General features: G+C 39.8%; 1 protein-coding gene across 12 annotated transcripts in view; it reads right to left on the reverse strand.

Annotated features, from left to right (window-relative positions):
* GALNT13 (polypeptide N-acetylgalactosaminyltransferase 13) overlaps positions 1-14394 on the reverse strand; it is a 360918-nt gene that overhangs the window by 96722 nt on the left and 249802 nt on the right. For all 12 annotated transcript variants that reach the window (XR_016280868.1, XR_016280866.1, XR_016280867.1 and 9 more), the window contains one exon: positions 3992-4131. Coding sequence is in view for 7 of the 12 variants with exons in the window: in XM_089520006.1 (XP_089376132.1) it covers positions 3992-4131 (140 nt within the window). In the remaining 5 variants the exon portion in view is untranslated. The remainder of the gene's footprint in view (positions 1-3991; positions 4132-14394) is intronic.

The raw sequence follows: 14394 nt of genomic DNA on the forward strand, positions 1-14394 counted from the left end.
CCTTTTAATGGCTGTACCCAAGTTGTAGATGTGTGTGACAAAGAAGACCCATCACACACCTAATGGCCTTCTGTAGGAAAGATGTACCTTTACATTTTAGGGAGGCCTTTGAGTAAAAAATGATTGCTCTCTTCTTGAAGATGTTTTAATAGTTGCCATAAAATAATTTTTGATGGTTGCTCACATTTTGTAATTTCTTCTCCTGTTTCTTTTAGTATTTTTTCAGCCTTATTGGTTCACTGTTATAAAACTATATTTAATTGAAAGTGAGTCAAAACACTGCTGTCCATACAGCCCACTCCCATGGTGGGCCAAACATCCATAGGCTGTTCACACCACTTGCATCAAGCCATGCTGTTTTTTTTTTTGTTTTGTTTTTTTTTTTGGTTGCCTCCCCACCATGCATGTACACCATCACACAAACACACCACTTGTAGCCAAATTACCTCTCCCTTCTTGCCCAGATGCCATTCCACTGGACGCCCCCCTGTATGATCAGCCACATAGTTGCACATGAAATGCACTGCATGTACAGTGCATCAGTGCCCTGGTGTGCCCAGTGATACATTGGCAAAGCACAATCATGGGGCCCCCATATACATTCACCCCCACTTCATCCCATGCCTCCTCTTGGACTGTCTGGTTTGTGTATGTTGTAATTACATCCACGGCACCATTGGCAATCACATTTTTGCTTTGTCCTAGTCCTGTACTGGTACCGGCTTTTTATATGCCTGTGCAAATGATGTGCATTTTCTATCTTGAGCGAGAGTACCCAGCTTCTTTTTGCTCTGGTTTTTAGCCTAAAAGCTTCACTTTGCTTTCAACCCACTTTTGCCTCATGCATTGTCTAAGCACCCTGCCTTCAAAGCACTTGGAAGCAGCTTTATTTGACCAGTGCAGACTACACCCCGTGCCCCAATTCCCTCTTACCTGGACATAACTGCATTTAACTCAAATGGGACTTACAGGCAAGAATGCATGTATAGGATTGTGCTTTGCAAGTTTCTATATAATGCATATATTCTACATATAAAGCTTGCTCACATTTCTTCTTCTTCTTTTATTTGATTCAAAATCCCTAAACCCTATAGCTGTATTGGAGAGAGGGAAATCCCCCATAGGCTTCATGGACAGATAGCAGCTGAAACTGACATCCAAACCAACGCTTACTCTACAGATGCTCCTTGAAATTCTCCTCCTGTTTCCATGGAAACCCAGCCCTCACTGGTAAAAATAAGGTGCTTTAATGACTGTTTCATAACTCCAGTTACCTTGGTTTTGCCCATCTGACTGTTATGTGGCAAAACTCTGATTATTTCACGGTTGGTAAGCATGTTTTTATAATTTTTGCCAAAATCGTCTTGAAATATTACTAGGGTTTTTGTTTTTTTTAAATCTGCTTTGGCTGACAATCACAGTGTATTTGACCTAGCACTATAAGTTATAATTTCAAAAGTAGAGACTAATGTTAATTGTGCAATAAAAGCATGCCTCCTGAAATACACACTTTACTACTAGAAGCATGTATTCTAATTTAAAAATTGAAGAACATAAAAGACAGCTGAATATTACAATACCAGACAATATTGGCCTCATCTGCAGTGCAGAAATAACCCAATGACAGTGGCGTACTTATATTTGGTGTCACCTGGTGTGGTGGGAGCAGGGCCAAAAGTGGAAGGGGTGCCCCCCCCCCCGCACCCTAATACTGCTTGCTTTGGCCTGGCTTTCCCTCAGGAGAAAGCCAGGCCAAAGCAAGGAGCCAGCTGGAGTGCTCCTGTGCCCTGGATGGCCGTTTCCGCAGCTCTGTGGCCATTTCCAGCTGGCTCCTTGCATTGGCCTGGATTTTACCAGGGTGAAGCAAAAAGGATAGAGACGTGGGTACACTCCAGCCGGCTGGAAATGGCTGTACAGCCGCGGAAACAGCCGCCCCAGCCATAGGCTCCTTTCCCAAGGCCTGTGTAAAGCAGCCACACAATCCGGGAAAGCACTGTTTAGCTGGGGAAACAGCCATCTGCCGCTTACCCAGACTGGGAGACTCCTGCAGGGGGCAGACCAGGTGTCACCCTCCTTTGGGGTATCACCCAGCGCAGTTCATACCCCTCCGCACCTCCCAGTGATGCTACTGTCCAATGATACTGCTTTTACTCCCAGGGATCAAATCTATGGAATCCTGGGGTTTGTAGTTTGCTGTGGCACAAGAGTTCTTTGGCAGAGGTGGTTAAATGTCTCATAAAACTACACCTCCCAGGATTCCATAGCATTATGTTGTGGCAGTTAAAACTGTGACAAACTGAATTATTTCTACAATGCAGATGCAGCCTTTGATTACTCTAAAATGGGAAGCAAATTGACAACAGGCTTTGGCAGTTTCAGCCAGATCCAGAAGATGACAAATGCTATTCAGAACTTAGAAAAAATATTAATCTGCAGGGGGTGGCAATGAAGGCTGGAGACAGGGATATGGGGGTGCTATATTAATTTGAAATCCCAATTAAAGAAATTCATTCAAGCCAGAAGACAATTGGGCCCATTTCTGTGAATTAATGTAAGCCCAGGAGACTTTACCTATCACTATCTGATATAAGAAATATACAATGACTAATGTTCCCTTTAGATAAGCATTCAGGAATTTGGTTTCTATGGAACCATTTCACAGAATCATAGAATTGGAAGGCAGGGGAGAGGGCCCCCAAAAAGTATGTGATGTAATAATGCTAATATTCAGTTAAAAAAGTATTATATATATTGTATACTATTATGGACCATAAAACATATAAATAAAGGGGGAAAAAGAATTGGCAGCAACCACAAGGGCCACCAGTCCACTCCTCTGCCATGCAGGAATATACAATCAAAACACCCTTGGCAGATAGCCATTGAGCCAAAGAAGGAGACTCCACCACCCTCCATAGGAGTGTGTTCCATCGTCAAGCAGCTCTTATTGTCTTCCTAATGTTTAGGTGGAATCTCTATTCCTGTAGTTTGTCTCCACTGCTCCATGTCTTCTCTGGGGCAAGCTTGCTCCATCCTCAGTATGACATGTGGGACAGGGCTATCATATCACTTCTTAACATTCTCTTCTCCAGGCTAAACATACCCAGTCCCCTAAGCTGCTCCTCATAAGGCATGACTTCAAGTCCCTTCATCATTTTGGTAGCTCTCCTATGGATATGCTACAGCTTGTCATCATCCTTCTTCAACTGTGGTTCTCAGAACTGGACACTATATTCCAGGTGATGTCTGACCAAAGCAGAATAGACACTAAACTCCTACTGATACACCCTAGGAGGAGGAGGTGAAGATGAATTTTGGCAGAGGTACAGTATATAAACAGAAATACAGTCTATAAGTTTCCAATGCTCTAGGGTTATTTTTGTTTAAGGAGCAGGTCTCTATGGGTTAAAATACATTATATACTACAAGCAGTAGTAGCTGGTGGCTTCTAAGTCAGTAAGTTGATGAATTCAGTCCAGATTTAACTCATAACCTTATCCAAAGTGCTGAATCCAATACCCAAGTTTGGTTCAGCTTCTGAGTAGATCCTTCAACATTTGGTCTAAAAGCCAGAGTGGATTCATGCCCCACTAATGTGGAAGCCATGCCAGTGACCTCATGAAAATAAAATCTGAACACACTTGCAGGAATAGAATTTTAATTTATTTTATTTTTTAAAAAAGGTTCAAATATACATTGTAATTAAAATGTAAAAGACTAAAGGAATATAAGTAAATATAAGTATTGTTTAAGATAAGGTTTTTAAATATATTTTTAATGGATGGTATTTAACTGGATTTAATTATTATTGTTAAGGGTTTTTTTCTAGCTGTTGTTGTTTTAGCACTGTGAGCTGCTTTGGGTACCACATCGGGAGAAAGGTGGCATATAAATGGAATAAATAAATAATAACAAACTTAAAAGGTCTAACATGTCTGAGATTTTTCTTCTTTTAAAAAACGTATTATTACACAAAAGAAAAATTTCATACCTCTCCAAGGGAGAAATATCGTCGTGGAATCTGGGAATCCGGATAGACATTTTCTAGATACCATGAAAATGGTTTACATTTCAGGTTCTCTCTAAGTGCTTTTCTGACTGATACATCTCCATAGTCCACTTTGACAACTCCTGGGTTTTTTTTGGAGAAAAAAAAAGTAACATCAAGATACTTTCATACCAAACTGAAATGACAATTGCTTTGCTTTACTTTTTAACAGTAACCTGTAAACAAATTGGTACTGCTGACTGAGCAGTTTGAGAAATTGAGAAATGCATGCACTCATTTCACTCTCTGTTATGTTCTTTTACTGTCCAAAATACTTCTGAGAAGAGAGGTCTTTTATAACCAATTTCTTATTCATAGATTGCATGCTATAATGACAAGTTGTTTTGTATTCCTTTCTCAATGTCTCATTCCAACTGGCTCCCTTTTTTTTTTTAATTCTCAGTGCATCCCTACATGTCAAATGTATTCATATGAGCTTATTCCTAGGAAAATGTTATAGGACTGAACTGGAGCCTGAAGTATATTCAACTCTTAAAGGTCTATCATGATAACTTGCAGTTGCATGCTCTATCTTGATACAGATATCAATTGGATCTAGCTGCTCTAGGGTGCAATGTGAAATAGCTGTTACACAGTGTAGTGCCACAGGGTAAAGTGCATCTTCAGCTCCTAAACCCAACTAAATAAAATTACTTTAATTGCCAACATAAAGTACTTGTCTGGTTGCACCTCTAAGAGGACAACCAGTTGTACAGCGTAATACTAGTATAGTTGCCTGGTAAGATGTAGGCTATTGCTAGACAGGGATACAAAACCTCTACTGATACACAAATTTTGTAGTGGTAGCAAATCAATAGATCTAATCTGTGCTGAAATACTGAGGATACGTTGCATAGAATCTTAGAATCATAGAATTGGCAGACACCGCAAGGGCCATCCAGTCCAACCCCTTGCCATGCAGGTACTCTCAATAAAAGCATCCCTGACAGATGGTCATCCAGCCTCTGATTAAAGACCTCAAGGGAAGGAGACTCCACTACACTCTGAGGGAATGTGTTCCATTGTCGAACAGCCCTTACTGTCAGGAAGTTCCTCCTAATGTTGAGGTGGAATCTTTTTTCCTGCAGCTTGGATCCATTGTTCCGGGTCCTGTTCTCTGGAGCAGCAGAAAACAAGCTTGTTCCCTCCTCAATATGACATCCCTTCAAGTATTTAAACAGGGCTATCATATCACCTCTTAACCTTCTCTTCTCCAGGCTAAACATCCCCAGCTCCCTAAGTCGTTCCTCATAGGACATGGTTTCCAGACCCTTCACCATTTTAGTCGCCCTCCTTTGTACATGCTCCAGTTTCTCAATGCCCTTTTTCAATTGTGGTGCTCAGAACTGGACACAATATTCTAGGTGGGGCCTGACCAAAGCATAATACAGTGGCACTATTACTTCTCTTGATCTAGACACTATACTTTTATTGATGCAGCCTAAAATTCCATTGGCCTTTTTAGCTGCCCCATCACACTGTTGGCTCATGTTCAACTTGTGGTTTACTTGGACTCCCAAATCCCTTTCACATGTAGTCTTGTTCAGCCAGGTGTCCCCCATCCTATATCTGTGCATTTTATTTTTCCGCCCTAAGTGCAGTACCTTACATTTCTCCCTGTTGAATTTCATTTTGTTAGCTTTGGCCCAGCTTTCTAGTCTATTCAGGTTGTTTTGAATTTTGATTCTGTCCTCTGGAGTATTAGCTATTCCTCCTAATTTGGTGTCATCTGCAAATTGGATGAGTATACCCCCAATTCTGTCATCCAAGTTATTGATAAAGATGTTGAATAGCACTGGGACCAGGACAGAATCCTGTGGGACTCCACTGGTCATATCTCTCTCCAGGATGAAAAGGAGCTATTGTTGAGCACCTTTTGGCTTTGGCCAGTCAACCAATTACAAATCCACGTAACAGTTACCTTGTCTAACCCACATTTTACAAGCTTGTTTGCAAGAATGTCATGGGAAACCTTGTCAAAGGCCTTACTGAAATCAAGTTCTACTATATCCAAAGCATTCCCTCCCTCTACCAAGCTAGTAATTTTATCAAGAAAGAGATCAGATTTGTCTGGCATGATTTGTTTCTCTGAAACCCATGTTGACTCTTTGTGATTATGGAATTGCCTTCTAAATGTTCACAGACTCTCTGTTTAATGATCTGCTCTAGAATCTTTCCTGGTATTGATGTCAGACTAACTGGACAATAATTGTTGGGATCCTCTTTTTTTCCCGTTTTGAAGATGGGGACAACGTTTGCCCTCTTCCAGGCTGCTGAGACTTCTCCTATTCTCCAGGAGTTCTCAAAGATTATTACCAATGGCTCTGATATTACATTTGCCAGTTCCTTTAAAACTCTTGGATGTAGTTCATCTGCTCCTGGAGACTTATATTCGTTTAGATTAAGAGGGTATTCCTGTACTATCTCTTTGCTTATTCTGTGCTGAAATTCCCCTATTCTGTCCTCTCCTCCATTATCCTAAGGTTGAGCACCCTTTGACTTTTCTGAGAACACAGAGGCAAAGAGGGTCTTGAGTAATTCTGCCTTTTCTCTTTCTTCTATTAGCATTTTGCCATCTTCTCCATGTAGTGGCCCTACCATTTCCTTTTTCTTCCCTTTGCTGCAGACATATATATATATATATATAAAAGCCCTTTTTATTGTTCTTAACCTCTCTAGCAAGCCTGAGTTCATTCTGCGCTTTAGCTTTTCTGACTTTACCCCTACATAGGCTAGCTATTTGTTTGAATTCCCCTTTGATGATTTCCCCATTTTTCCATTTCTTATACAGTACATGTTCCGTTTAAAAGTTAGCTCAGTTGAAAGTTCCTTAGACATCCCTCCTGGTTTCTTGAGACACCTCCCATTTTTCTTCCTCACTGGAACTGTTTGAAATTTTGCCTTCAGTATTTCCCTTTTAAGAAACTCCCATCCATCCTGAACTCCCTTCTCTTTTAGTATTCCTGACCATGGGATCACCCCCAGTATTTCTCTAAGTTTACTGAAATCAGCTCTCCTAAAGTCTAGAGTGCATACCTGACTATGCCTGGCTTCTCCTTTCCACTGTATTACAAACTCCAGGAGAACATGGTCACTTCCACCTAATGATCCCACCACTTGCACCCCATTAACCAAGTCATCCTTGTTGGTTAGGATCAGATCTTAAAATAGCTGTCCCCATTGTTGCCTCTTCCACCTTTTGGAAAATGAAATTGTCTTTGAGGCAAGTGAGAAATTTGCTAGATCTTGAGGATTTGGCTGAGTTTGAATTCCAGCAAATACCAGGATAGTTGAAGTCGCCCATCACTACTACATCTCTCCTTTCTGAGTGTGTAGTCATCTGTTCTAGAAAGGCATAATCAAATTCCTCCATCTGACTGGGGGGGTCTGTAGTAGACTCCCACCATAACATCCTTTTTGTTTCCCTCCCCTTTAATTTTTATCCAGATGCTCTCCACCTGGCTTCCATGACTGATGTCCTGGATCTCTTCATTGGTGTAAATATCTCTGACATATAGTGCTACTCCTCCTCCTTTCCTGTTTGACCCATTTCTCTTAAAATGGTTATACCCCTCTATTTCTACATTCCAGTTCTGAGTCTCATCCCACCAGGTTTCAGTGATGCCTATTATATCATATTGGCTTTTTTGTACTAGGAGTTCAAGTTCATCTTGCTTATTTCCCATGCTCTGTGCATTAGTGTAGAGACATCGCAGACCATCATGGGTCCTGTTTACTTGCTGCCTGTGCAACTTTTTGGTCTCCCACTGTTGGATCCGCGCACTATTTGTCTTGTTTCCTATATGTCAGTTTGACTATTTTCTCCATCCCTTTTGCCTTCCATAATATTGTCTCCCTCCCCTACGAAACTCAGTTTAAAGTCCTCCTGATCAAATTCTTGAGATTGTTCGCAAAAACATTTCTTCCAACTGGCATGAGATGCAACCCATCTGTTGCCAGAAGTCCCTCCTCATGGAACTGCAGCCCATGATCAAAATATCCAAATCGTTCTCGGCGGCACCATCTGTGGAGCCAGTTGTTTACATCTTCTATTTTCCTCTCCCTTCCTGGACTATGCCCTTCAACTGGCAAAAGAGACAAGATGACAACTTGTGCATCCATTTCTTTCAGCTTCCTACCAAGAATCTCATAATCCCTTCTGATGTTCTGAAGGCTGTGTCTTGCAGTATCATTTGTTCCCACATGGACCAAAAGGAAGGGGTACTGGTCAGTAGGCTTGACCAGTCTTGTCAGCCTCTCTGTCACATCACGGATCTTTGCCCCAGGGAGACAACACACCTCTCCAGACATCTTGTCAGGCCTACAAATCACTGCTTCTGTACCCCTCAGCAAGGAGTCCCCCACTACGACCACACGCCTGCTCCGAGGCTTAGCAGCGGCTGTTCCTTCTGGTGGAACTCTCAAGCTCCCCTGCTCTATCCCTGAAGTCTGTCCATGCTGCTCTTCCTCATCCTCCTTGATAAGGGAATGAGCTTCAAATTGAATCTCTAAGCTGCAAGCTCCCAGAACAATCCCTTGTTGGCCTATTTCTCTGTGTGACATTCCTCCAGCTGTCTACCTCCTGTGTATGTCATCTTGTGGCCTTAGAGGGAGCGAAAGGACAGGCCCAATGTCACTGGGCCTGAAGAGAAAGAGCCCTCCCCTCCCTCCTTCCAACTGTCATCTTCTGGCCTGGGAAGGAGTGAAAGGACAGGCCCAATGCCATTGGTCCGGGCCTCGATTAAGAAAAAGAGCCCTCCCTCCAGTCTATATATATCCCAGTTATCTAGTGAACTGAATAGTTTGGAATGAGCAATATGTACGGAATTCTGATGACACTGTATTTTAACCTGCAAAATTGATGGCATAAGAATGTGTCTCTGTTTACAAAAATAATTTCCACTGGGATCCCATTATCTTTACCACCAGACTATTCAATGTTGTCTGAATCTGGACTAACACTGGAATCTCACAGGATGTGGGGAAGAAACACTTCTAATTGCTATATTTGCGAAAACACTCAAGACCTTACAGAAAGCTTTGCTTGCATGCCTGTTTATTCTTCGAGTTCCACTGTATATAATTTCCTAATTGGAAATGTGTTTTAGAAGTGACGGTACGAGAACAGACAGTCAAGTATTGTAGCTTTCACACCACCAGGCACTGTTAACATAAACCCATTCTGTTACACACACACACACACACACACACATATTTTCCACCAGATCAGCTTTTTGACAGCATGTGAACCCTGATGAAAAACATCAGCCTGACAGATCTGATGTAGACTAGACTACTTTGGAGGATGGAAAAAACATTTTTATTTGAAATTGGAAAATGTATAAGTGCATATTTTCCCCAAGTTTCATACTGACAGGGCAATACAAAATGATATAAGCCACAAGGGTGATTTTACAGATGGCTACAGATGCATCAAGGTTATAAAAAAGCACTTAGTCACAATAGTACTCCATAGAGTGGCTATACAATTGCAAGGGCTCTTAGCCTGTGCAGCATGCCAAAGACAAGCAAGACCAAGTGGAAGCCATACAAGTGTGAAAATACCAAAACTGTTGTTACCCGCCTAGATCCTCGAAAGGGAAAGGCAGGATATAAATAAATATTTTTTTATTATTATTTATTAGAAGACCCCAATTGCACTGAATCTTAATAGCGAAGTACATTGTTGGACCTTGGCTTATATGCTTATGGAAACTGGCAAATCACAAGGGAGATAAACAAGTAGGCAGATAAACCAAAAGCATTTAAAGGTAATTTTGCTAAGGTCAATGGGATGGGACTCACAAGTCATTCTGCATATAGCTGTATATCTATTTGGAAAAGATGATCAAATGGGATAGTTATCACACCTATCACCATGAATTATATTTTCTGCTAAACAAAATCCATGAATGATAGAGTGATTTCCACAGGCATTTTATGTTGGCACTGTAGGGATCTTTAAACAGAAGAACAGCTTGTTCAATTTCAGTTTCAATTTCCACCTGTAAATTGATGAAGATCTAAACTAAGATGAATTCAAGAAACTGTTCTTTCATATAGTATGATTAGTGGCGATCAATTGATAAACCAGCTCTTGGAGATTATCATATTTGATAGGATTTGTCAGCTAGAAGGCAGGAGCTATTTTCTACATGCAGATACCTTGATTTCTGAAAAATGAGCAACCATGAGTAATGGAGGGCCAGTATGAACAATTCTTTAAAAAACTGAAATTTACAAAGTTACTAAAACCAAATGCAGGAAACAGTTCTGCCTGATTTGGGATTAGTGCACATAAATTGCACAAAATACTTGTATACTGTGGAAAAGTTCAAAACGAAATTGAAAACCCTTGACAATGAAAATGGTAAGCCCTCAAATAAGTTGTTTCAGCTCAGCTCTAGTTAAAAAAAAGAGAGTAACTTGCAAGTAATTCAGTGTTTGGAATTAAGATTACATATACACAAGGTATCCAGCAGATGGAGCCGTTTTCCCACAAGAAGCCAAGATCAAGCAAATCAAGACATCTAAAATTTTCTGATGATTTTTGATAGCAAGTATAAATGGTTTCCAGCAAAGAATGAGAATATATCTCCACATCTTGCTTATGAAATAGGTTCCAGTGAAATTAATAAACTAAATACTGCAGACTCTTTTGAGACAAAAGTTCTGCATCATTTTGTAAAAGAAATGTCAGGGTATACATGAACATCTACTCATTTCAGATTCAGATATTTAGTCCTGTAACTAGTATTAATAATAGCACCTTTGTTAGAATACTAGTAGGCATTGTAACAGTTGGGAAATATACCTATCCTAGGTTTCATGCTTCCAATATAATATGCAAATCAATAGCCTATCTTCTTCATTAGAAATGAACAGACATCAAATACCCATCCCAGCATATCACACATGCTTTGAACATTAGCCCAGTAGCAACAAATTCAGATCAGTTGCTTATCTACTATCTCCCTTATTCATAAAATGCAAATCCAACCAGAAGGGTTCCTGATGTTAGTTGCTTTCTTCCATGTATGAACTAACAACAACAACAACAACTTATTTATTTACAGCCCGCCCAATCACAAGGAATCTGGACGGGTTACAGCAATAAAAAATACATACAGAATACAATAAAAATTCAACATTAGCCCCTTCCTGCTCCCTCACTCCCTCCAGGCTCGATGATAGTATGTTGCCCTTGCTTACCCAAACCTATATTAGGTACAAAAACCTTAACAAAAGCTTAAAATCTCAAAAATAACACACCCACAGATGAATCACTTTTTATTTTTGGCTGTCTGAATATTTCATGGGCCAAGGAGTGAACAGATAAATATAGGGCAATTTTGTTGAAGAGTTATTTCCAACTTATGGTGACCTATCATGGGGTTGTCATTGCCATCTTACGAGACTAAGAGAATGTGACAGTGGGTTTCCACATGTGAGTCAGGATTTGAACCCTGGTCTCCAGAGTCATAGTCAAATGCTCAAACCACTGTACCATGCTGGCTCTAATGGGGCAATATAGACGTTAATAAGATGCCCATTAGTTTTTCAATATGATATCATCCTTGAACCTCAGCACTTCATGTAACTCAGATCATAATCCTACGTATATTTCATGTTTTTCTTGCTAACTGCCATCAATTCAACTTCAACTTATTGTGATCCCATGAATGAGAGCCAAGGGAGTTCATCAGACAAGTGAAATTGGAAGTATAATCCAATGGCAATCCGAACGCAACCATGGGGTTTAAGGTTATTGTGTGATAGACTACCACAAGCAATTTTGGGCAATGGCAAGCTATTTTCGGGCAATGGGAAGTAAGGTCGAATGGAATTCGAATTCACGTAAATTCGCTGAACTAGTGAATTCATGTGAATGTGTTCTGGCCCCACTTGCTTTTCATTTGAAATTAAGAGAAATTCCTCCCATGTGATAAACTCCAAGGCTTCCTCAATTGAGTCTATGCATCTGGAATGCAGCCTTCTCTTTTCCTACTGCCTTATCAAGCATCATTGTCGCTTCTAGGGAGTCATGTATTTTCATGATATGGCCAAAGTACACCAGCCTCAGTTTAGTCATCTGGGCTTCTAGGAAGAGTTCAGAGTTCATTTGCTCTAGGACCCACTTATTTGTTTAAGCAAGCAATAATTGAAAGGTCATTACTCTCAGATAAATAGATAAAGGACTGCAACCTGTTTTTTTTAAAATCTGAACAAGGTTTATTAGGTATATTAAGAATTAACATCATATTATAAAAATAAAATTCTTTTGAATCTTACATGGTCTTGACATCTATTCCAGGGCCTACCATATGGTTCCCATGTTTCTGCTATGGGAATAACCTATTCTGCCTGTTTCTCTTTGAACTGCATAGACATCTCTGCTGCATCTCTGCATTTCAAATCTCATTCCACCGATTCCAAGTCTAGCTCAAACAAATAGGAACGCACAATAATTTCATATGGTTTCTTTGTTGATAACGATGTTTAAAAAGGCAGCAAATTTCTTCATTGAACACAATGGAAGAGCTTGATTTTTTAAAAATAGGAAAAAGCAGAACTGACAGATTCGCCCACCTGGCTTGAAATTTTAGCTCTAAAAATAATCTGTCTCCAAATCCATCTTTATCCAGCTATGTTGTGGGTGGAATTAGAGCTGCCACTCTATAATCCACTCTGTACTGGGAATAATTTTACGTATTAACTTTGCCCTATAATATCTGTAACTATTTTAATAATTATATATACCAAAACTTAACAAATTCACAGATTTCTTCCAGAATTCTCAAGAAAAAACTCAAGAGAACTTTAAAAATAGAGAGAAAGTCAAGGTGCCAGTTTGCTCATCCCAGTGAACAGATTTGATATCACTAATTTTACTGCTCTACCTAAATTGGTTTCCATCACATAAAACAAATTCAATAAAAGTTTAATGACAACTGTATGATCTATTATTAGTGATATCTCATTAATCTAGTGACAAAAGGCATACTCATACTGGCATTCTCCCTAGATGTGCTCATTACTTTTACTGCCATTGAACATACTGAATGACTAAAAAAACAAAAACCCTGCTTTATTCTTCATAGGTTTGTACCCACCTAAGTGCTGTTGGCTTTCCGCATTTGCAGCTTTGACTTTTGTAGATTTGATTATTCATTGACTTGATTAATATATTCTCTCTGAGAATCTACAGGTTCAAGTGTGACACTATGGTCAATATCCACCAGAAGTTGTGCTGGAGGACCTAAAGATGCCTAGAGAGGTAGGCTTTTTTCCTGCAGAAAGTGACCACAGAGTTGTGCTAGGGATCTAGAGACTGCTAGAGAAATAAAAAAAAAGTAGTGCCTTTTTAATTTGCATTTTTTCAACTTTCATGGGGGTCCTGTGCCACTAACCAGAACAAATGCAGAAGGCCCACTTTATTAATGAAAAAGTACCACTTGTCTAGAGTTACTTGCTGGAAGACTGATTAAGAAATGTCTAATTTACTGAGCTATATTAGTCCAGTTTTGCTCTGAAACCAATATTCCAAGTTCTTACCATTTGCTGAAAGGCCCGCTGAGAAGCCTATGAAATTTGCAAGGCACCCTTTGGAATCTTCACTCAAAATTGTTCTCTTAAATCTAACCAAATGCTTAATGTGATTTCTTCCTTCTAAATCATAACAACTAAACAAACTGTGAAGTCGAAGGCTTTCATGGCCAGCATCCATATTTTTTGTGGGTTTTTCAGCTTGTGTGGCTATGTTCTCGAAGAGTTTTTTCCTGATGCTTCACCAGCATCTGTGGCTGGCATCTTCAGAGAAGATGAATCTGTCAGCTCTGCTTTTTTTCTATTTTTTAAAAATCAAGTTCTTCCATTGTGCAATGAAGAAATTTGCTGCCTTTTTAAACATTGTTACCAACAAAGACACGATATGAAATTATTATGCATTCATATTTGTTGACTGCTGTTTAAGCTAGACTTTGGAATCGGTGGAATGAGATTTGAAATACAGAGATGCAGCAGAGATGTCTATGCTGTTCAAAGAGAGAAACAGGCATAATAGGTTATTCCTATAGCAGAAACATGGGAACCATATCAGAGGTCCTGGAATAGATCTCTCAAAAGAGTTTTATTTTTATAATCTGATGTGAATTTTTAATATACTCAATGTCCAGAAAGGAAGTCTACATGGTTTCTCTTGCCCCATCTCTAGTTGCTGTGGTTCCCTAGTTGGTCTTTTTTTTATGGAGTGAATTGAACTTATCCCTTTTTGCACTTCTACAGAGTTTTCTTGCTATCTCCTATGTGCTTGCAGAATAACCTTTTTCCCCCTCATAAATAATGAT

The sequence above is a fragment of the Sceloporus occidentalis genome, unplaced genomic scaffold (genome assembly GCF_023333645.1).
Source record: "Sceloporus occidentalis isolate IW3139 unplaced genomic scaffold, rSceOcc1.0.p SCAF_4, whole genome shotgun sequence".
NCBI classification, from domain to species: Eukaryota; Metazoa; Chordata; class Lepidosauria; order Squamata; family Phrynosomatidae; genus Sceloporus; species Sceloporus occidentalis.